This window comes from Fringilla coelebs (genome assembly GCF_963513975.1).
Source record: "Fringilla coelebs genome assembly, chromosome: 17".
Classification (NCBI taxonomy): Eukaryota; Metazoa; Chordata; class Aves; order Passeriformes; family Fringillidae; genus Fringilla; species Fringilla coelebs.
In genome coordinates this window covers 13,519,904-13,544,529 of record NC_140043.1, presented here as the reverse complement: position 1 = coordinate 13,544,529, position 24,626 = coordinate 13,519,904, and the positions used below count along the sequence as shown (strand labels likewise).

The 24,626-nt window shown below is 40.2% G+C and overlaps 2 protein-coding genes across 4 annotated transcripts; both read right to left on the bottom strand.

Annotated features, from left to right (window-relative positions):
* Nucleotides 1–44: 44 nt before the first annotated feature.
* Nucleotides 45–15,181, bottom strand: ATP6V0A2 (ATPase H+ transporting V0 subunit a2). Of its 2 annotated transcripts, XM_084217292.1 has the most exons (20): nt 14,979–15,181; nt 13,560–13,638; nt 12,478–12,575; nt 11,524–11,661; nt 11,095–11,195; nt 10,320–10,446; nt 9,500–9,582; nt 9,062–9,155; nt 8,533–8,745; nt 7,859–8,009; nt 6,996–7,135; nt 6,107–6,261; nt 5,076–5,166; nt 4,659–4,777; nt 4,195–4,405; nt 3,942–4,061; nt 3,335–3,454; nt 2,037–2,154; nt 1,469–1,640; nt 45–1,060 (listed from the first exon to the last, which is right to left on the bottom strand). In XM_084217292.1, exons 1-20 carry the CDS (start codon nt 15,093–15,095, stop codon nt 958–960), a joined length of 2,550 nt encoding a protein of 849 aa, XP_084073418.1. In that variant the 5' UTR covers nt 15,096–15,181; the 3' UTR covers nt 45–957. The 2 variants fall into 2 exon arrangements, with proteins under 2 accessions (XP_084073418.1, XP_084073419.1); XM_084217293.1 differs by lacking the exon at nt 8,533–8,745.
* A 1,029-nt stretch (nt 15,182–16,210) lies between these two features.
* TCTN2 (tectonic family member 2) lies at nt 16,211–24,137 on the bottom strand. 2 transcript variants are annotated; one of them, XM_084217426.1, is made up of 18 exons: nt 24,006–24,137; nt 23,160–23,273; nt 22,803–22,876; nt 22,474–22,669; nt 22,176–22,276; nt 21,731–21,927; nt 21,360–21,483; nt 20,730–20,865; nt 20,045–20,110; nt 19,525–19,653; nt 19,185–19,262; nt 19,012–19,092; nt 18,602–18,713; nt 18,119–18,222; nt 17,582–17,732; nt 16,820–16,945; nt 16,643–16,731; nt 16,211–16,445 (listed from the first exon to the last, which is right to left on the bottom strand). In XM_084217426.1, the coding sequence occupies exons 1-18, from the start codon at nt 24,088–24,090 to the stop codon at nt 16,339–16,341; spliced, it is 2,070 nt and encodes a 689-aa protein (XP_084073552.1). In that variant the 5' UTR covers nt 24,091–24,137; the 3' UTR covers nt 16,211–16,338. The 2 variants fall into 2 exon arrangements, with proteins under 2 accessions (XP_084073552.1, XP_084073553.1); XM_084217427.1 differs by lacking the exon at nt 23,160–23,273 and having other exon boundaries at nt 24,006–24,117.
* Between the last annotated feature and the right edge of the window lie 489 nt (nt 24,138–24,626).

Sequence of the window (24,626 nt, the reverse complement as noted above, 5' to 3'; positions counted from 1 at the left end):
TACGGACAAACACAGGGCCCGCTCGGCACAGCGCAAACGAGGCTTTATTGGGAATTCGTATGAAACAAGTGCAAAATTTAATTTGTGCTGTTCGTATGGCACAGATGTTAAAATATCATGGCAATATCCCCATTTTCACACTGATACAAAAATAATATAAAACGACCCCTCTCCACCTTTATAAATAAATTCGGTTCTATGCCATCAGAGAGTGCTGTTTGTGTGTCCTTAGAGCCAAAACAGAAACAGGGATCGAGGCCAATTCTTTAATCCATGTGCAAAAGTTCTTCCTCACCTCACTACAGTGGGAAAAAAGAGGATTAATACTTGTAAATCCTTCCTTCTTCCATAACATTAAATATAAATATCAGTGTGGCTTCCAAAAGCTTAAAGTAGTAACTCTAAGCAGAACCCAGAATGAAGAGATAACATTTCCAGTGCAATTTTAAATATGGCCAAAAAAGAGCACATTGCATTGGTGTGTATAAATTTATACTTCATAATCATCCTGGAATACAGACTGAAAACAGACATTGCTTCTATTGCATTGTTGAATGGTTCCCAAAGTGCACAAGATGCAGCTGGGTTAAGTATGTGATTAGTAATGAATGTTTAATATAATGAAAAGTCTGTCAGATAACTTAAAAGTGATAAAGAGACTCAATAAAAAAAAGAGCCTACATGGGTTTCGGGACAAGCAATAACTTTCTTTTAAGAATAAAATTAATTTACAACATTAGTTTATCAAGAAAAATGTACATTTTATATCTATATATTTTACAAGATGCTCCAGATCTGCTATGTCTTTCTATGGGAGGTATGTTTTACAGAATTGTTTGGCTGCATTATAAGGCAATCAGTGAAAACCACTTTGTTCCACAAGAAACCATTCATAGGCAAGATCCAATCACAGTTACTTCCAGACAGTTCCAAACATTTCTGCTGACAGCAGCCAAATTATAATGCACCATCTTTATTAAAATGTAAAGAAATGTGCTTAAAAGAGAAAGGCGTAAACTTGTATCCTCCACCGGAATAGAATTTGTTCTGGAATTCCACCCTGAAACGAGACAAAAAACCAGAATCTGTACACAAATCCAAAATTAGTTATCAAGGGACAGAACCGTGCAAACCAAGAAGCTGAATAAAACCAACTCAAATCCTCTCCCTTGTTTTCTGTGCAGCTATTTAACCTTTCCATCGCAGTCCCAGGCTACCTTTATTATTTTTATTGTTTACCTCCTGTTTCTCAGGAGATCCACAGGCACTAAACTATGCTGTAAAGGCTCATGTCCTACTTCTGGCTTCCCATTTATTTAATATACCTAAATAAATGTATTTCAGTAGCAATGAGGCTGTTAAACTTTGCACTCTCCCTTTTTAATAAGAAACCTAAAATTTTGCCGTAAAAATTCCCCTTGAACAAGCCAGCATATGCTGAAGTGGTATATAGAAAAAGAGAACGTACCAGTGAAGTCGTATAGCATGGAGAAAAGCAGAAAGCCCCTCCATGATCAGCAGAATAAAAACTGTCAGCACAGCAAAGAACGCCATCACAGGGATTAGCAGCAGGACACCGTACATCGTATCCACACGCAGACCCACTCTCATCACCATCTGCCACAGAACTTCTGATAACTCTAACAAAAACCAGAAAGTTGCCATAATTAATGTTGGTACTGAGTGCCTTCACCCACTGAGCCACTCTGACCTGCTCATTTAACCAACAGAAGAGAACCTGCATGAACATAAGCAACCCCTCTCTCCAGAGAGCTGCCCCCATCCCCTCAAATGTTTAAAGATACACCTCAGTGTCAAAATCAGACCTACTGGGAGCAGTATTTTACATAAAGTCACAGTTTTAGTTTGGAGGCTTCTACAGATCATGATTAGTTGAAATAGGGATTTTTTTTTTTATTAAGAAAAAGTGTATTTCATGGTAGTGTCAATGGAACAGACCAGCCTCCCTCTAACAGCATTAAAAATACAGATATAGGAAAAAACCCCAAAAAAATCAAAAGCCCACCCCCACTCACGTGCATGAGCAAGACTTAATGCCCAGAGTCTCAGGTACGAGGCTGTGTTAGAGATGCAGCCCAGACAGTATTCAATGGTATGAATTGCTTGATTCATAAAAACATCTGAAAAGTTCAGCTAAAAGATAAAAAACGCATTTGTATCAATTTTAACAACATAGAGAACAAAACATGAGAGAACAAAAATATTCACCTGTAAATCCTTAATACATGGAAGAAGAATTCCATTGAAGGGTAATAAATTGATTTTATATCAAGCAAAGAAAGTGTGCCGTGTAGAAGATCCTTATTACAGAGATAATATTAAAAAAACCATCAGATGCTACAGTTTTCTTGTTGATAGATAAAAACAAATGCAATTTATGTTTTCCAGAAGGAATATTATCTAATACTTGGAAACTTTAAATACTATAACCAGTTCTAATTCCCATTCTATTAAAATTCTAAGTTTACAATATAATTTTTTTCAGCTTTAAAAGCAGGGGTAATTATCAGTAATGCTACTGATAGAAAGATAACCACATTAATACTGTAAGCTCTAAATATAAATAAATACTTGTTACTAATAAAGAATTTCAACACTTACTTTGTCTGTATGTTGTATTTCTACACTTTGTATAACACATTTTGAGTAAATAATTCTTGTATTTTCTATACACAAGAAACAAGAGTCCACTACCCCAATGAGACAAGAACTATACATATTTGCACATTAGGAAGCTGAAGCAATTCTTTGTCTTTCAATTCACATGGAATCACTGGAATTTGCCCAGACCTTTAAAAATTTGCCCAAACTAAACAGCAGCAGTGGGTGGGGACTGGGAATGCTGCCCCAACCCCTATTAGCAATAATCCTCATAACAAGATGTAATTTGCAGACACAGAAGGACTTCTGTCCAGTTGAAAAGCCAATATTAATTAACAGAAAGCTGGGCAGTCTTGCCTCAAGTTTAAGAATCCATAAAACCAGACAAAACCCACGATTTTTATCCCACTCTTCAATATAAGAAAACCTGTCCTCCTAGATGCAGAGTCTTAACTGCAAATAAAACATTATTTCTGTTCTCTACTACAGACAGGTTGTGGTTTACTGTAACAGTCTGAAAATACCAGAAAATAATGATAAAATAGCAACAAATAACTATAAATAAACTGCATTTGGGCACCAAGGTCTTTGTAAAGGCTCAGCTGGGTTTCTTCAAAACTGCTCAGCACATAATGTACAGGTTATCTATTGACTGCCCACTTCTAATTTGCTTTTAAGAACACAGAAACCAGAGATTAAGTAAAAACATTACCTCCTCTGCATCCCCCTCTCTGTGCCCGCTGTCTGAGTGAGTGACACCTTCTTCGAGATCATGACATGACAGGAGACAAAGCTCTTCCTCACTTTCTTTTCGGACAAGCTTGTAGCCACTCTACAAAATGGGAATGGATTGTTTCTTCAAGCAGGCTGCCACTGTCATTTTTTAAAATTTACTTAAAGTAGTCACAGGCAAAGGCAAAAAGATTTAGAGCAACAAAGTACTATTACGTGTTTCAGTTCAAAACTTTCCAAACTGAGCAGAAACTGGTAAGACAAGGAGTAATGGGTTCAAACTGAATATAGATATACAGAAGAAATTCTTTCCTATGAGGGTGGTGAGGCCCTGGCACAGTTTTCCCAGAGAAGCTGTGGCTGCCGCCCCATCCCTGGAAGTGTCCAAGGCCAGGATGGAAGGGCTTGGAGCAACCTGGGATAGTGGGAGGTATCACTGCCCACTGCAGAGGGTGGAATGAGAGCTTTAAACTCCCTTCCAACCCAACCCATTCTATGAAATACCCATAAGGACACACTCTGTGCAACAAAACAGCAGCTGAATTCTCCTGCACTGAGGAAATGTGTGAGTGTCTTTCAGTACTTACCCTGTACATTCTTATGCCTTGGCCTCCACTGTGCAACCAGTATAAATAAAGTGGTTTACCAAGCAGCATTATAGGAACACAAAGAAAAGCAACACTAAGTAAAAACTTCTGCAGAGGAACCTGTTGGTGAGAAGGGAGGAAAATTAGATTAGATCACAAAATCCAAACTAGGAAAAGCCATCCCCTTTTCCTTTAAAGTATTATCTGCATAGGGAACACAGGATTTCCAAAAGCTTGGAAGAGCATTACTCACCTGGCCACTGAAGAAAGTCTTTGCTTCACCACTAGGAAACAGGAACATGTTAATAAATTGTATCAGAATACTGGGGGCAGCCGTGGAGTTCTCTGCAGAGTATGCCAACCATTTAAAGAAGATCATGAAAACCAGGTAGCCAAATATGCACAACATGAATAAAAGTTCAGGAATAAAAACCAAATAAATATTATAGGTCTTCTTGAAATGCCTGCAAGGTAGAAAAGTGGAAAAAATAAAAGTAAGTTTTACCAACACAGCCCAAATATGATTTCAATAAAACAAAGCACTTTTAAACAGAGAGACTGAGATTACAATCCAGAGCTGATTTCTTTTCATTCAGTGAAATTACTCTTATTCTGTTCTCAAACAATAATTCCAGTTTCTTTTAGAAGACAAACTGTTATCATTCCAGACCTGACAAAAAATACAATGTTGCTATTATTTTAATTTCTTGTACTTACAAGTGGTTAAACAGCCCCAGTATAACTCCAAATGTCATGTGAATCACTCCAAAGATCACAGACATTTTCATTTTGAATGAATTTAGGAAAGTGAGACGGTTGCTTGCCAAATTCCATATCTGAAGAAGAAAACAACAAACCAGCATTGATGAACACCATAACAGAAGCAATAAACCAGTATCCATTTTCTACTGGGGACCAGAATTGTACCTCAAATGGAGGTCACAACTGAAACTTGAGTTTTCTAAAAATAGTTCAATTTTTGACTTGTCAGAAGAAAGGGTCTTGTTGAACAGAGAATGCAAACAGAAATGTATTTTTTTTCTTAGTCAGATTTATTTTCCTTATACACATACCAAAATCTAATGGACAAAGAGTGATCATCACAAGTGGATAATTAAAAAGAATGAAACTCACTGGATCAATTCCAAAAGGATAGACTCCATTGTAGACACCAGAAACATTTGGATCCAGTGCTAAATATCTATTATCTTCCAGATCCTTATCACTGCAGTGAAAGATAAACACACTCAGATTTGACACTTTAAACATAATGACAACATGCTTTCAGTTCTGCAGGACACTGCTCCAGCTTTCCTTTACCTAATTCACCTACTGTCACACTTTTTAAAAGAGTGAAAGGGTGTCTAAGCACTAAAGTCCTGACTAATACAAACAATAGCAAAAAAAAAAAATCCACCTAGAACCTCACAATCTGGGCTTAATTCACATTCACTATTTTTCAAAACAAAGTTTATGGATTTTAATCCGCATTTCTCTAGAACCCAAAGTTTCATTTTAAAAGTTCACAGTTTGTTTTTTGTATAAAATTCACTGTCAAAGATTCAAAGAATAATTGCTACCTTTTTTCTGTTTTGCATTTGGGGAAGTTTCTGCTTTATTTTCATACAGTTTTTCATTATCACAGCACACACAACCTGTTCAAATTTTAGCCAGGGGTCTTGACTATTTGAAGCCACATCCTGTTTTGTAAGGCACCATGAGATGCAAGCTGTGAACATTTAAATACCAAAGGGTCATGACACCTCAAATCAGTGAGGTTATCCCACTCTGAGAAAAAGCAGATTTGGCAATTTACATAGACTATTTTTTTTTCTTTTTACTATCAAGAAAAGCTGTGCAGAGACTAGTGATTGCCAGGTAATTAATTTACTTCATTAATAGTTAATTTTTTTTAGTAGAGGCAAATGCCACTCAGCTATTCATTCCAGAAGCATACCTAGAACAAGTAAGTCCGAAACTAGACTTGTGTTTTCTATTCCTCTGAAAATCTTTATACAGACATACACACACACCTAGAAAATAAAAACTAAAACATCAACGTAAAGATAAACCATAATGGGATAGTTAAAACATGTGAACAAAAGGGTTAAACTGCTGCAAGAAATACATCTCTGGTTTAATGGTATACCAAACATGCTGCTCACCTCCAAACCTTTTCATACATTGCTGAAACATTCCATCCAGATCCAAATATGTTTATTGACTTTGAAAAACAGTCATTATAGATCAATCCAGTGTATATAGAAAACAGCCCCATTAACAATATCACATATCGGCCTTCAAATAACATTTTCATTATCTGTCAGTAATGGGAAAAAAAGAAAAAAGAGAGAATATCATCTGCAATGTGAGCAAAGGTTAGCTACACATGTCGAAGAAAAACACATTTTTGGACACAAAGACTTCTAAAAACTAAAATTTATTTGTGAACAGTCATTAAGGAATATGAGCTCCCGTGACACACACTGAGACTTTTATCAACAGCATCCTTACATTAAGGAAGGGTCTTTTTAAGCCATTTCCTCCCTGAGACTCCTTTACAAGAAATTACACATTTGCAGGCATTCTTAATTGAACATAATTCGAATGAGAGATGCGGGTATTCCTGCATTCCAACCCATATGGTTAAAAAATTTAAGTGAAGTTTAAAAAATTTCAAACTGCAACTCTTTTTATACACATTAAAATGTGGAATTTGAAAAATCATTTTCTCCTCACATTGTCACTGTAATGACATTCTGTAAAACGCATCACTGAGTAGCCCTGGTAGAAGTAAAGAAAAGCTTAAAAGCATCATTTTTTTCTAAGACTTTCATTGCAACTTGATTATTTCTGCTCTTCCAATGAAAGTGAAGTTTAAAATATTACATTAAGCTCATGGAATATGGGGTCTTTTAACACAGAAAATCCTAGAAGAATGGAAAAAAAGCCTAATTAAGTACCCATGCAAAAAAAGCAGTACTTTTCAGAAACACAGTGACTACTCAAATGATCTGGGTGGACGGGAAGTAAATAATTTGCAATTGCTTTTACCTCATCTTGTGCTCTTTTTAACCTAGGGTGGTTTTCATACAGTATTGTCAGGAGTGCAAATAAGAACATGAGCAGCCCGTGCCCGAAGTCTCCAAACATAACCGCGAACAAGAAGGGGAAGGTGATGATGGTGAAGAGAGCTGCAAGGGCAACACGGCAGATTTCAGGCACAGCACACAGATGATGTCCTGTCTGCACTATCCCCAAGCAATCCCATACTTAAATCTCTCAAAGTTTTAAGTTTGAAAAACATTTCATCTCCTACTCATAGACCTTTCCCCCACACTGTAAATTTAACTCAGTTTAAAGCTTGTTTATTGTGTAGCAATGACAACTTCACAGTTGAACAGTAGCTGACAATTCTGAGGATAATAATATGAGCCCAGGAAATAAAACCCAACCAAACAGTGGGTATTCCTCTGTGGGTATTTCAGGTCTGTATCATAAGGTACATTCTCCTGTACAGAATGACCCAGCCAGCATAGTTACAAGTATATATTAAAGTGGGCTATTCAACAAGGCGAATTTTTCAAGTGATGAGCTTCACACTTCAGTATGATCAATTACCAGTTTTCTTTCATTTTCCCCTAAATACCCTCCTTACCCAAAGTAAAACATATAGAACAAAAATTATACAGCTATTACCACTATCTTTCATGATAAAACAACTCAGCAAAACCAAATCCCATCTTGCTGCTTGGAGCACTGTTTGTGCTTTTGATGAGCTACTGAAATTTTAAAACAGCTACTAACAAGCAGTATGAGTGTCACCATTTGGCCTTGGCCAGTGTCCAACTCAGCAAGGTATCAAGGCAAGCAGCAATGACAGCATAGCTCAGAGCTCAGCTTTCAGAACGACAAACCTGGATTAACTTCCCCATAGCTTCCAACTCCATAAGCATCAACGATGTTCTGGAACCCTGAGGTGAATTTATTGGTACGTATCAAAGTCGGAGGAGGTTGTGTTGTTGGGATGGTATTCATGAAGGAGGAAATTGTAGCTCCACTCTTCCTCTAATAACAGACAGAAGATACATTTGTGAAAGATCTCTGTTAATCTAATCAAAGTGAAAACTGCTCTATCTGCACTGATCCAAAAATGCCATTAAATTATGCCCCAAGTTTAACATTTATCCCTTTGTACTCCCTCTAAAAACAGATTATGCAGTGTTCTAATTCTTCATATCAAGTACCAGATGAGACTTATCAGTCACAATATTGTAAAACAAAGATTTGTTATTAGAATTTTGTCTCGTTAAAACAAAAACCAATGCAAGGGAACTGGCACCTTCTACATGACTACAAATAACACTGTGAGCCCAGCTGGCCTCAGGGCAAATACAGAAGTCATTCAAGAAAAAAGAACACTACACACAACACTAAATAACTGTTCTGCTTATAAAAAATTGTTTTCTACAGAGATGCAGATCTGTCTGTGCCTATTTTTAGTCTATTGTTAATAAGTATTTTCTTGCCTTATGTACACAGTTAGTTCAAGATAAAAGCTTTAACATCAGTGAGCATTCAAGTGACTTACTGAGCCTTCCTCCAATGCATGGCGCAAGTTCTGGAGATCAGCCACTGGACACCAAACCTCAGCAATTAAACATTTATTTGTGACATCAAAACTGCACAGGTTGAGGACATGGTAAATGGCTTTCATCTTCTTCACTTGGATAACCCAAGTATAGATGGATTCTGATGCTTTATACAAGACCTGGCGCAAGTATTCCTCAGTTTTATTCAGTACCTTTGTTTGAGAAAAAAACAAAGATCTCACTGAGAATGTGACAGGGTTGTGCTGATCACAGCAAGAGCACCTCGTAGGTGTCCAGTGCTGGGCCATGTTTTTAGGAGGGCAAGCAAACCTCTGCTGAAAACAGAAGGCAATGCCAAGTGCTGTGAGGTTTAACAGATATGTGCAACACGAGACCAGGAACATAACTTACTGTCCCATCAGCTCCAAAGCTGCATGTATGTTAGAAAATATATTTAACACTCTGATTCATTAAATGATTTCCTACAGTGCAACAGCTCCAGCAAGAGGAAATCTGTTCTTTACTCACAGTTTCAAGATCCTGAATACGAACGTTGAGTCCTTCGACCACGGCCTGGCGCTCCTCAGTGGTGTCGGGGTAGGGGTACACGTGACAGCGATAGCTGCAGGAACACAGGGCTGTGTTCATGACCAAACTCCACCAAAACACATCACCCAACCCTCTGCCACAGCCAGATTGGCAACACACCACTTAATAACCATGGAACAGATTCAACTCAGAGGCAGCGTTTTGCCTGTACTTGGTAAAGACTGCAGGTGAAATGACTCATGTATTTATTTGTACACTGCGTAATTATAGAGCTGGATGCATTACGGGGAGGAAAAAAATTTAACATAAAAAGCTTCTATAAAAATCAACACTTTTAAAAAAGGGGTGCAGGGGAAAAACCAACTAGAAAATACCCCAGGTACAAAGGAACGTACATATATTAGATTTACTTCTTACCAGTCACAAATCTTCTTAACTTTTTGACCGATTTGTTCACCCCAATAGGACACTAAAAAAACAGCCCACTTTGTGGTTTCACCCTAAAAAACCATAAAAAGTAAAGCTGATGAATTATGTTTTAACCAGCAGTTCCTCTGTGACATAATAATAGAGCTAAATAACAAAGCTGGATTAGAAGAAGCTGTGTTAATAGAATTAATCTTCCATCAGTTACTGAAGACCAAACAATAAAATTCAACTGTGACAGTATCTCTTTCTTTGTTTTTAAACAAAAAGTTTCCAGGGAAAATCAATGAGATATTATATTTTACTCTCTCAGAATTCTTAGTAAGAAAAGAGTATTTTAAAAAGTAACAAATTAAAATTCAAGCAAAAAAAAAAAATGGTGACAGATTAGGCGGCTGTAATTGATTTACAAAAATTAACTTGGTAAGTTCACAGAAAAAACTTCACAGAAAACTAGCTATACTTGATTATTTCTTAACTACTGAATGAACAAGTGGAATGGCTATTAAAAGGCAATGCACTGTACAGACCTAGTTAATAAATATCCAAGCAGCCATTTTTGCCACGTATTTTGACCAAAGTGGCCAATCATAAAGTCACCACTATTCCACAATGAAGTTCTGCATTCCTCAAGCTGAACCATCACAAATTAATTCCCACTTCTACAACCTTGAATTTTAAAATCTTACAAATTCTAATACTTCAAAATACTTTTTCCTCCAAGGACACTGGGAAATCATTTTCCATTTACTGCAGACAGATCTGAGCTGCAATTCTTCCAAATAAACTGACTGTTACAATGTTTACTCACTGTATCTGGATCTTCCAGAGCCTTATCCAACTCTGCATAGGTAAGAAAGGGATAGCCTTTACAGACTCTCCACAGCATTTTTTCAAATGCTTCAATCTTTGCTATGTGAACTAACCCAGATATGAATCTAGGAAAAGGAAAAAATTGAAATATAAGATAAAATGTACAAGGAAAAAAAATTGGGAATTCAGAGTACATCACTATAATAATTTAGTATCTGCCATGGCTAGGGAGGGAAGCATCACCCTGAACAGGAAGTGACTGGTATAGAAAATACCAGCTACTATATAACATTTTTATTTGCAAAATAAACAGACTACAGACCTGAGCATGCAACTAGAATTACTATTAATTGGTCATTTCTGTGATAGTGAGATTATTTATTTTTTCTTGGAAGATATCCTCTGACAGCAACACCACAGACAGCAGTATCCATTCAACATTTCAAAGGCAACACAATTAATGTTACATTTACACTGCCAGGTGATTAGAACACTGTGTGTTTATAATAGAAAAAGAGTTTAAACACTATAAGGAAGTATTGATTTAGAAATTTTCTTTTACACATCATTGGTTTGATAGAAGCTTTGTGGCAGCTTTTTTGGACACTGTCCTGTTTATCTCCTCAAATAATCTGAGTTTGTTATAAAGGTACATCGGGACCAGGCTCCTGTCCTGTCTAAAACTGCTTGGCACACCTGAAATCCCTACAGGCCATGTTTTAAGAGAACAATTCATTCTTTACAGCCCCCCATCAAGCACATGCCATACCCACCCCAGCGAGGCACTCAGTCTATGCGTGCGGTTGAATTCCACCAATGGCTCGTTTTCCACAGAAGGAAATTCTTCAAAATTTCCATGTAAATGGGATTCATACTAGCAAATAAAAAGAAAGAACATTCATTGCTTCCAGGAAAAAAAAAATCAACTCTCATTCCATTATTATTCTAAGAAAGAAAAGGTAATTAGGTAAATGGATTAATTAAAAATATAAAACTCATTTCCGTGTTCAATTGAAGCAACAAGAGAGATCTTTGATCTCAAGTGCACTGCTCTTAACAATTATAGTCTGTGCTGCAAAATTATAGTGTAAATTTCTTAGCACAATTTAGGCACACAATTACACCTTCATTTTCAAGCAATTCAACAGGGAAAATCACAAAAATGCCACACAACAATCCCTGTCAAACAGCCCAAGCATTACCTCAGGTGTTCTCCTGACAAAATTCTGTGTGATCTGTAACATGTACTTGTATTCTGTCAGTTCAAGCAGGTTTTTCCTCAATTTCTCTTTGTTTTTAGTTACTTCCCTCAATTCTGTCTCCAGCTTCTGCAGCTGTTCCTAAGACAGAGTAAAGAAAAAACACAGAATCAGTTACAGGATTTTTGAAAACAGAGTAGGATTCATTTTCAACACATAATAATTTGACACAGTGATAGGAGTTTCCCATTTCTTAATTAACTGAAGTTTCATAGGTTTTATCCTTCAGTCTGACACAGATTGCTTTGTATAGAGTACACCAGATCCTCCAGTGACACTGCTCAGAGTGCTGCTCTGCCCCTAATTAGTGTCAAAATAATGCAGACCTGGAGTTAGAACTGCAGGTAGCACAGGGTGGAAGATCCCATTTATTCTTTCAACATAATTACAACAAAACAGACCATTACTCAAAATTAGATCTGTGTTTTACAAGCTTCTACATCTAACACAACACCAGAAAAAGCATTCAGAGACAACAGCACCACGTTTTGCTGTGTGACCAGCACCTGCAGAGCCTTGGGCAGGTAAAATTCCCACAAACCTGGAAATTTTGGATGCACAAACAGCCTTAGGTCAGTACCAAAGCAATAAATGAGGCTGAGGGACCTCATCTACAGACAATCTGCCTGGAACAGTGGGATGTGCCAATCCATCAAAATACAACAGATGAGTGCACGCTCCTGAGTTTGCTTTGACCCTTTCACAGGGATTTTGTGTTAATACCAAAACCTCGCTGGCTTTGAAATCACACTGGCAGCAAGGAATCAGACAAAAAGGAAAACAAATGTTTCTGCCCTCCCACCACACCCCAATAACTTAAATCATAAGTAATAAGATAGCAACCCATTAAGCTTGAAATTAAGTTTCAAAACTTTGGCATCTGTTTAGTGGAGTTACCTGGATTTCTAAAATGTGTTTCAGCAAGGGGGCAGGAGGAGCAACATCTCCTTCAGGAAGTGGAATATCTGCTTTTTTAATTTCTTGTACTAAATACCCTGGAGTGAGAAGAAAAACAGCATCAGAAAGGAAACTGCATTGCCTACACTTCCTAGAGTGCTGAGAGTTGACCTTCAGCTGCTCTTGATGGTGCTAATCACACTGCAGCATCAAAGCCCTGGCTGTTTCATTCATTCATTTTAGCAACAACTCACACAGAGTCTTCAAAAATTAAGAACTTGAAGAGTGGTGGGGATAAAACACAGAAACTATTCCTGCCTTGGAAGTCTGCAGAAGCAAGCAAACTTCAGAGGCTTCTCTTTCCCAACAAGTACTTTCTAAGAAGCTTTTACCATTTCACAGAATCTCTTTGTTGCTGCACGGTGCCACTTTCTGCTAATGGTGCAACTGTGTCACTTTCTGCCAGAAACAGACATGCTGCTCACTGACCCATGTTTGGAGTAAAAAGTGTTCAAACAAAGCAGCTTAAGCAACCTTGACAACAAATGCAACTCACAGTGGGCAGAGGGACTGCCAAAAGAGCTGCTGGCATGACCAGCACGTGCCTCTGATGAGAGATTCCTATCAAAGGAATCCTTCAATTGTAACTTTTCCTCAGGATACACTGAAGACATCTGCAGCTTGGCTGTAATGCTCAGCCTACCCTTCTCTATTCATTAACTACCATGAGAACACAACTATTCTTAACTTGAGATATTTTTAAGGGTGTCTGGAAAATCAACAGCATTGAGTTACACAAAATTAAGAAATAGGGAATATCTTAAAGTCAAGGAAATATCCAGAGTAAAGCTTCACTTTCTCTAGCAGAGGTTTAAGTAGTAAACACTGAAACAGCCTCATCTATTTTATAGCAAAACATTAGAACCGTTCTACACCTCTGAACTAAAAAACCCCCAAATCTATATTTAGTGTAAGTAAATTTCACAGCTTACAAAACATGGGAGGGTTAAAAAAAACCTGTAGCTGAAACCTCCTCAGTAATGCCGCAAATTAGAAACGGCAGACATGAAAATAAAGCTCACCAAGTATTCTTTCCATTTCTTCACATTTCTTCACTTCATTCACATATTTTCTCTGAAACACACTTACATTTGGGTTAAGCTGAAGGAGAAGGACAAAAGGCTTATTAGGGGTTTGAAATAGTAACCTCCCCTAGAAAACCACAGCTGTTCCTGCAACTTCCTGGAGACAATTTGCAGGAGCTCTGTGCTTGTCAGCTGAGAAGGTGCAAAAACCTAAAAAGATTACAAAGTCTTCAAATAGCAAAGCTGGTTTTATTAAAGCAGAATTATCCATACCATTGGCTAGTTTTAATCAAACAACAAAATAACAAGGTCTACTGGAGAAACCATTCCTAATCTTATTTTGACAGTTTTAAAATATTGCTTAATGACTTCAAATTAATGAACCACTTGACAAATTTTCTGTGATGCATTTCTACAGTCTATTTGAAATATTAAATTTTACCTACACTCCCATAATATAAACATGCAACATCTTGGACTGCTTATCCAGCTTATTAAATCAGAACCACTAATGCATTATTTCTACAATAAATGGTGTATCAGGCAACTAGAATGACATCAAAGTGTTAAACATACACTCATGTAATCATTCTTACAGATCTGCCTTCTCCTCCCTGCCATATTTGCTAACTAGCTGTTTATTTAAGTCTTCCCAGCTTTCCCTGCAACAATTTTACAAGCTACATTTCTAATGCATATCTGGAAAACATTCCAAAGTCTCACTCAGCAAGCAAAGATCATATAATTATGATGAGACAATGCAGAGACGTGGCTAATTATTATTGCCCAACCCGACTTTATGTTAGGCAGGAGGTCCCTCCACGATGAAGTGCCCCTCCAGGAACAGGAACCTGTTATCAATAAACCTAGAGAGCAGCTGTCTATCAGTGTGTCACTGGGGTGGATGGAGCTGTGCACACACGCTCAGGCTGAAAGCATTGAGGTGGGTCAGGGGCTCTCCCGTGTGATCTCGCTGCAAATGATCCCAGGTTAAGGTACTGCTGTGAGAAAGGTGGGGTACATCCAACCCAAAGCATTCTTCCCGAGAGTGCCGGGGAGGCCGGGGCTCCACACTGACATCCCACCACTCATTCCACCCAGCCGGGCGCGTTTCGGTGTCACCTCTCTGTGTGACCCTGCCTTGGCAGCAGGCTGGACTGGGTGATCTCCAGAGATCCCTTCCAACCCGAACAATTCTGTGATCCTGCTTCCAGGCGAATGCCACACAGAGACGGGCCATACACCTGCCTGTCGGAGTCGTGTTAAGATGGCAATAAAAGCAGCTTCCACCGCCCCATGGGGGCCGAGCCGGGCCCGGGGCCGCCGTCGGGAAGGTGCGGGCTCGGCCCTCAGGCCGGGCCCCCTCAGGGTCCCCGAAGCCCCCGCGCTGCCCCACAGGGCCCCGGCGGTACTCACGTCTCGGAACTCGGCCAGGCCGCGCTCGCCCACCTCGCTGAGGCACTCGTAGGCCGAGCCGCTCTGCAGGAAGAGCTGCGCCAGGCACACGGGCTCGCCGCGGAACAGCGCGCCCATGGCGGCGGCGCGGCCCGGGGCTCCCGGCGCGGGGGCTCAGCGCGGCGGGCGGGCGGAGCGCGGCCCGGGGGCGGCCATGGCGGGGCGGAGCGGGCCCGGCTGCCGCTTCCGGGGCGGGGAACGGGCGCAGAACGCGGCCCCAACCGGCGGCGGCGCGGGCCGGGCTCGGGGACTGCTGGCGGAGCTATCGGGCACGGTAACCGTCGTGCTGGCCGCTGCTGTGTGAGAGGGGAAATGCAGACTGAGAGAACATCATGGAATGACAGAAAATGCTGAGCCGGAAGGGACAAGAAGCAACATCGAGCCCAAGTCCTGGCCCTGCACAGCAGCATTCCTCCAGAGCCACGCCATGTGGGCTTGGAATGGATCTTAATTAATATTTCCCAGTCCCAGCCCTTCCTGCCGTAGGCAGGGGCACCTCGCACCAGATAAGGTTGCTCCACTTTGAACACTGCCAGGCTTTGGGCATCCACAGCCTCACTGGGCAACTCACTACCCCCACAGTAAAAATGTCTTCCGAATATCTAACCTCAATTTCCCTTCTTTCAATTTGTACCCATTACTCCTTGTCCTGTTTTATATATTTCTTGATGAAGAGTCTCTGTCTGGAGCCCTGTAGGCCCCTTCAGATACTGGAAGGTTGCTATGAGGTCTCCACACAACCTTTTCTCCAGACTGAACATCCCCAACTGTAGCCTGTATCATAGCAGAACTGCTCCAGTCCTCAACTTTGTGGCCCATCCAAATCACAAGAAAATCCCCAATGTTAAGTTTCATCAGCTAAGGACAATAAGTAGATGTTTTCTGTGCCCTGCACACAGATACAGCAGGTTGCCAATGCAAAGCATTAACTGGAAATGAGAATTTCAGATCAAAACATGAAAACAGCTGAAGGGCTATGACTTCTCAGAAGGGTGAGACGTCTGCCCACTGCTCGAAAAATAGGTGGGCACAAGGGGTTTACTGTGAAGTTTTAGGAGAACTGGCTTGAGAGGACAATGGTCCATCCATGAGGACAATCCCAAACCCGCTGCAGCCTCTGGGCTGGACTCGCCACCTTCTTGAAGTCAACTCTGCACTTTGCTACTCCAAACACAGAGTCTAGAGCTTAAAAATAATTTATTACTTTTTGTTTTAAGTAACAGCCATTTTCTGTATGCTGTGGAAGTACTGATTTTATGTATCTTTAAGTGTTTTCATAAATTGTCTACAAAATCCAAGAGTGTTTCTCCACAATTTTTACCTATCTGCTCCATAATTTAGAAAACCAAGGGTTGTTCATAACTGTTGCAAGTAAAACAAGAAATGCCAGAAGCAGGCCTTTAGCAAGACACTGGGAATATGGTTCTCCTGAAAAAAAAAAAAAAAAAAACAACAAAAAAAATGTAAGCATGTGAAAGCTAAATTTTAGTTTATACAACAACCCAGAGATACAGATAAAAGTGTATGCAAAAGCATTCCTCCAGACAGCTCCCCACATCTAATTATGTTTCAAAGAAATACGGCCTTTCATGTTTTGTGGCATCCCACACTGTTTGTCATTTTACCTGTGTAAAAGCGTGTCAGTGGATAAAGGAGTTGTGGCCAGCACACCTCATTTTGATTGCAGTCAAACTCTGCATAAATCTTCTGATACCTGGAAAAAAGGAACCTTTTGGTCAATGTAATTCATGTTACATCTGCTGAACATAATGGGAGGTTATCAATGTTTTTACCAAAATTACCTGGTCACTGGAAGGGGTGGCTGAGCTGGGACTTCAATGAATTGAACAGAAGCTGTGACAGGAAGAAAGCTGAGGGTGTTTCTGCAGCCAAGTCCACACTGGAACTGCCATAAGACTGTTGAGTAACTGTAACAAAAAGCATAACTATTGCTTGAGGGCTAGAAATGGAAGTTTAGACCCTAAACACAAGCAGGAAAGGACAAAACACACAGTATTCATGAGGAAGTTGATAATCCCTGGATTTTCCACATCGTACAAGAGGAGAACTTGCAGAGTCTGGAAATGAGATAGAACAGAATCCCACTTATTTGATAGGGATTGACTTGGTGGAGGGCAGGAAGTGTTTGCAGAGTGAAAATTCCCTGTTTCAGGAATAAAGCATTCAGCTCAGCTCCTAAGAGCTCGGCAATGGGGTAAGCCAGAACAAAGGACAATCTTGTTGCTTCCACCACGTGACTCCTGATGGGATGCCCTGTGTATGCTTGCTGCTGACAGCATCATGTCTTTTATTTAATATTTCAGTGAAGTATAGGGATTATCTGCTTTCAATCATTAATTTTTTCTTTAATTTTCATGTCAGAGGGAGAAAGGCTAACCTGGTTGTGATCAAAGGAATTTGGGTTGCAAAGTGAAAGGCATGTAAAAAACCAGCAACAAAACCCACCCTTTTTGTCTGTAAAATTAATTTGGGATGTGTTAGGTAAGCAAGGCTCAAAATGAAGCATTTATTTGTCAGGTAGCCAGAGACACAACTCACTTTACCTGATCTGCACAGCAAGAATTTCCTGCTGGGGAATCCCTCGCACTGCTCCCACCTTAGCAAACATGATGCGAATGTTCAGGTTTGCAGGAATATCTGGACAAATGCCTTTTAAACCTCCAGTGCTCACATTAGAACTAAAGGGATCAAGACCTATGAAGGAGAACAGAGGGATTTAAATGTAAATATTATAAAATTATATATTCCATAATTAGATTATTCTCATAGCCCAGTGAAATGCTGGTAACTGTCACACAGGAACACATTAAAATGTTTCCTTCTATAAAAAACACCTAAAGGAGTAATTTATTAATGGATAAATACCAAGTCATATGTGTAGGGGCTGGTAGTAAAATATGCAGCATCCACAGACGTACTGAATTATGTGCCTGTGTGTATACATATATGGATGGATGGATGGATGCAGACACATATCACTAGCTTTAGATATTTGAAATTACAATTTGGATTTATTTTGACATGCTTTATTTACTGTATGGGCATATTTAGACTACAAAGAAAACACAAGCCTCACTTACGTATAATTTCCACCCAGTCATTTAGATCACTGTAACTGGAATTGTCCCTCTTTCCAATGTGAGTGGCTTGTATTAACGCATTCAACTTCTCAGTCACATTTCCTCTGCAAAGTAAGAATGTAACATCACACAGAATGTAAATCTGTACTGTCTTATCACTCTGGGTTGCAATATTACAGTATCCTGAGGTCAGTTTCGTCTGAAAGATGCTATCACACAACAAAAATAAACTTGAACTATTGAAGGGAAGAAATGGAAAAGTATTGCAGCCAACACAATTCTCATTTGAGTAAAGAGTGAAACCGTTATTATTATTTCCCATCAAAAACAGAAGTGAGATTATAACCACAGAAAGCTGAAACACATGCATGAATATTTAAAAACAATGTACCAGTACTGATACAGTCAGAGGCACTTGTAGACAGTCAGATAACAATCAAGAGGGATGAAGCAGAGATAAACAATTCAGCTTGTGTAGCTCACCTTAAAAGGCTGCAATCTTCATTAATATCAACTTCTAGAATACACCCAGAGTATGAGTCTACTCCAAATAGAACTGGTCTGTCAGTTGCTGATGCACATAAACCTCTGCCAGCTGTGAAATAAAAACATCTCACTTGAGCTTTCCTATTATCCACCTTTGGATCTCCAGCTATCAATTTTGTGCAAAACATCAAACATTAGAATGCAAACTCAGCGTGGTAGAGTTCAAAAACAGATACAAATCATTCAATTTTCCAAGAAAGCATTAAAGGTTTTCTCACTGAACTTTGAAAGCTTAGGAAAGAAAAGCAAAATCTGGCAGAGATTTTTAACTAAAATCCAAAAACCAAATAAAGCTCCAAAATTTTAGCATTAACTACAATTGAAGTTGTAACCTCACAAGCCAATACCTGGCTGCCAAATGTTTAGGCTTCCACGAGGATCAGAAGCATTCAGATTTGCAGCTTTCACTGGTTTTCCAACTTGATACCCTAAAAACAGAAATATAAAATGTAATCACTGATAAGAATCTGTACAGTACGATTTTTTTTTACTTTCAATAGGCAAAATGAAGTATTAATACCTGGATTCTCAAACAGTTCCTCTCCATGAGTACTGTTTAAACTTAGAAATTCAACTGTGAATCTTTGTGTCAGGATTTCTGGTGAAAGAAAAAAGTATGACTTTTAAATAAGTAAATTAGCAAAATGTATGTTCTATGTAGGGCACAAACTTCTGTTTTTCATTAGTGACAGAAGATTCAAATCAACACAAATTAATGGAAATCAGCCCCATAATTTTCTTTCTAGAGTCTGAGGGAAATTATATTTAAGAGGAATTAGTAAATAAGAGATTCTATCACAGAATTTCCATACAGAAGATAAAGAAATAAATCAAAAATCATAAAAGAAATGTCATGATACCTCCATCACATAAGCTTCCAAGGAAGAGAGTGACATTTACTTGCTCAATGTTCTTGTCTTTCCAAATGAATTTATAATGTTCTGCAAAAGTTACATTTTGACACAGAACCTCAGGAGCAAGAAGATTTTCTGCCAGAAGGAAAAAGAGAAAAGGTCATAATGAAAAGCATTCTAATTAGACAGCTCTGCTACTGCAGCTGAGAAACAACACATTAAAACCTTGGAAAAATTCTAGAAATTACAACATTCATCTTTTTGATAATTTATTTTACTGTTTCAATGTGCAATGGTACAATCCCCCATGGATGCAAGGTAAGGAACCTGATTTCCTGACCAAGTGTGATGGAGTAAATTAAATATTTGCTGCTTTGCAGGAAGCCAGTTTATTTTTCAGTCTTATATAACATACAAAAATTCCTCCTAAGAATTGCAACAGGTAAACATTTCAGACATCAAAATAATCTATTTTGTATACAATCCAGGTTAAGTAAGAAACATTAATTAAATGGAAGAGACCTACCACTCTCAGTGATGAATTTGCCCCTGTCAGTGATGTCTCCATAGACAACATTTTGCTGGATGAAGTCTGAGAACAAAAAACAAACAAAGGCTTCTGTTTTCACTTCCAAGGTGCAATCCTTGTTATGAAAACTGAGTAGGAAATTATTTAGAAAATTAATTTTGGTAAAGACCCAGACTGGTTATGTGTTTTGAAAGCAGAGCTAATTAACTGTGGGTCTTACAGAGGTAATATAGACTAACAAAATTAGACAATTATGGAGCATAAAATAAAATATGTTCATGCTGGTAATCATATTATCTCAAACTCCAAAATTACTCTCCATAAGTACAGGCTTTTGTAATGCAGAGAGTAACCACTTCTCACTAAGTGTAAAAGGCTGATGCTGCACCCTCCTGACAGAAAAAGTGCTCTGCAACCGTCTGAAAATGAGTCACCAGGAACAGGTAAATGGAACACAAAGGCCCATCCTGTTATTTCTTCCTCCTAAATCTTGGGAAACAGTGGGACACTTGCTAGAAGGTCATGAGAACCAGGAACAGAACATCCCCAAATGCTGAACTACGGCCACCAGATAACACACATGTTACATTTAGCCACTGTGCCAACAGCCCTCGGGTTTGTTCCGTTCCAGCAGCTCAGAGAAACAATAAAACACATTCCTGCTTGGATTTCTGCAGCATACCTGCAGTGCCACTGTTTATCCTCACATCATGGGGCAGGCCTTCCTTGTAAGACTCCAAAGTGGTCAGGCATTTGACATCAAAGTTGAGGAGATAGGCCACAGGAGCATTCCCAACACACTGTCCAGCCATGGATTGCTGCAGGGGGTTCACAGAAATGAGGATTTTCTACCCCTTTGCTTTTCATTTGAAGATTGTTAGTAAAATGCCCTACATGTGCATTACAGGCACATATAACACTTTGACAAGCAAGCTATCTAATGTTATAAAAACACCTCAGCCTCTGGCAAAAGAGAGGTTAACATTTTAAAAGCACAGCTTTAAAAGTAGTTTCAATGTACACCATGACTTCATCTTCATTTGTGAAAGTAATTATAACCAACAAGTGTCTCCAAAATGCATTACCTTTTGCAGGGATGGGCAAGGGGATGAAGAAGGATAATGTTTACTTTTAATAACGGCTTTGTGGTTTTGTTTTGGGTTTTTTGTTTGTTTAGTTGAGAGTTTTTTGTGACAGATACACCCCACCACTTCCCAACATCAAGTTGCTGAAATTGGATGCAAAGCCATAAGGAGAGTGATACAGGGAGTTCCGAACAAACCAAGAGGAATCAAAAGCTCATAAGGATTACCTGGGGAACAGTAAAATACTCATCTTCTTCTGTTATAATTGGATCTCCTTCTCTGTAACCAGTGAAAGGTTTCCCAGGAGAAGTTTGTAGAGGGATCTTAAATGAAGGAACTTTGGGTGTAGAACTGCGAACAAGTTTAAAAATTAAACAGTGCTTTACTCTATACTCACACAAATAATTACAGGTTTGCTTTCATGTCCCCTGTTCTTTTATACTAGCAATGACATTTCTCCACTTGCATTTAAGGTTTACACCCTAAAACCCCAATTTCAAAGTAACTTTCATTATAAAGACATATAAAGGTTATATTTTTGGTTGCATAATGAGTGTGATGAGAGTGTGATGAGAAAATAAATTTTCTTAAAACTTACATAGAGCCATGATAAAAATAACCAAGAAATGGTGTGTTGTCAAGAGAAGACTGTACACAAAGGAAGGGAAACCACTCAGGTCTATATTCCATTGACTGGGAAGAGCACAGCTGATCATAAGGTGGGTTTACATCCCCACCAAACACTCCAGGGAAACATGATCCACTGAATAACTGCTGCAAGTCTGGTGTACACTCCTGAAAGGGAGAAGAATGGTCACTCTTTAGCAAGGTAATTGCAACACTTATGGCAATAAAAAGCCAAATTTACAGGTAAATCAAGCAACTTTGTAGAGAGAACATATTTACTTTCAGAAATACTGGAATATCCAAACACCCCCTCTGGCCCATCTAGTCTGAAGCATTCAGTACCTCTCTCCCCCCACAGACAAGAGAGTCTAGAAGCTTTGAAAACACTTAATAAAATTTTAATAAGAAATAAGTACCAGATCACAGCAACAACGAACATCACAAGCTCCAGCTGTTAAGTTACAAGGACAAGAGCCCAAGGGCTTAAATGCCTGGTTTGGGATGATAGTTGCATTTTCTGGAACAGAAATAGGAGAGAAAATCAGATTAAGTGGACTGAAATCCAAAAAGACCATGCAAACTGCAGTTTATTCTGGTAGAAACCTTTTTTTAATTCCATTGATTGCTCAGTATCTCTTATTGCTGCCCAAATCCAATTTTTCCATACGGAGAGGAAAAGAACAGCCAAAATGCCATTTCTTCTTTAGCACTTACCTGACACATTTCCTGCAAAGGAGGAGTTGGCAAATATTTCAGCTTGAATCAGGAGCTGTGCCAGCATCACTGACCCACGGCAGGCTAAAACCTGGAGGGTTTCCACCATGCACAGTGGTGAGGGGCAGCACTCGGTGGCATTGGGCAAACACAGCTCCAGAGTTCTGCTGAGGCTTACAGTCACCTTGGAAGTGTTCTGGAAAAACACAAAATAAAGTTTGGCAGCTCTGATAGCTTGTATTAAATTGCTCTTGTCTATTCCATTCATCAGCTTCTGAGAGAGAAGCTGCAATGAAGTGGAATAACAGAAGAATCAGTATTTTACATACCACACCAGGAGTTACATCCAAATTCCAATCTCCAGCTCTTTTACTTCCACTGCAATTTGTAAGTTGCAATTTTCCTATAACAAAATAAAATTTTAAAGGTCATTTAGAAAGAACTGGGAAATCAGAAGTACATTTAAACTCCTCTTGTGCCTTCAGGTACACCCTCAGGCCCAGCTCACACAGAAACAACTGAGAACTAAGGGATTAATCACAGGAATGTCTGAAATTCCTGTTTCTGTAACTATTAAGACACTAAATGACATGCATTACCATTTTTCTAGAAATTTTTGTGTCCAAAAATATTAACAATTCAAACGTATTTATTTCCATAGGGAAAGGGGGTTGAAGTGTTCTTACCTGTCTCTGCATCTCTAGGACTTAAAATTATAGAAAAATTAACTCCTGAAGAATTGCCAAGAAAAAATGAATTGACTCTGGGCCCTGACATATGAATAAACGAAGGCTGAAAGACTAAAAAAAAGAAAAAAAGACAAAGAAATAAGTTGACTGAAAGAGGTAACATCTGTAAGACATACAGATCTTGTGCTTGGACTATATTCTTACACTCTCAGACTTTAAATTGTCACAAACAGAAGAAAAATACCATGTAATGCCTAGTACAGGGATGTATTTCCATTCTTGCCAAGTGCTGGAGGAGTGGGTGTAGTTTTCTATGCCACAAGTTTACATGTGTGAAGGTGTCCAGTAACCAGGCAGTAAAATAACATCATAGCACTTGCAGCCCACGCAGATACTACACAGCTCAGGCAACACCATATTTAGCATTTCTTGCTGACTTCAGCTTACACTTTTTAATTTCTTGGGGCCATGAATTGTGCGAGGGATGTCCTGCGATCCAGGAGCTGCGGGCTCCTGCGTTCTGCATGTGGATGCAGTGCCAAGTTTAGGGTTCGGAGTTGGGAGTTTCACTGGATTTTTCGTTCTAGACTTTGCCAATGCTGAAATGTCCGACATAAACTGCTCCATCCGCCCTTTCTGTGCTGAGCAGCGGCAGAAGTTCCACGGAGGGCACGTTTCGGGTTTGGAAGGAGCGAGCAAGGCCGCGCTCCTGAGGGGAACCCGCGGGGTCGGCGCCGCCTCCCCTCACGCCCACCCGGGCAGATCCCGCCGCGGGCCGACCGCCATCCCCACACCCCGCCCGTCCCTCTCCCCCAGAGGCCGCCATTCACTGCCCTGACCCACCGCTGTCCCCGGCCAGCTGCGCGGGGCAGGGAGCCGCCCGCAGCAGCAGAAGCACCAAGAGAGCCCCGAAGCCGACGACCCCCATAGCGCTACGGCGGCCGCCAGGCCACCATCTTGCAGCGCCAGCGCGGCGCCATGGCAACGCGGAGGGCGGGAACGGGGCCGCCTCACGGGAGGGGCGGGAACGGGGCCGCCTCACGGGAGGGGCGGGAACGGGGCCGCCTCACGGGGAGGGCGGGAATCGGGGCCGCCTCACGGGGAGGGCGGGAACGGGGCCGCCTCACGGGAGGGGCGGGAACGGGGCCGTCTCACAGGGAGTGCGGGAACGGAGCCGCCTCACGGGAAGGGCGGGAACGGGGCCGCCTCACGGGAGGGGCGGGAACGGGGCCGCCTCACGGAGAGGGCGGGAACGGGGCCGCCTCACGGGAGGGGCGGGAATCGGGGCCGCCTCGCGCGGAGGGCGGGAACGGGGCCGCCTCACGGGAACGCCGGCCGGGGAGCGATGGTGGCGGCGGGGCAGCTCCAGACCCCGGGCCGGTGACAAATTAATAGAGCTAACAACGCTAAGAAGCTCTAAGTGTGTGAGGGAAAAAAAAAAATTAGGGCTCTCTGACCCGGGGT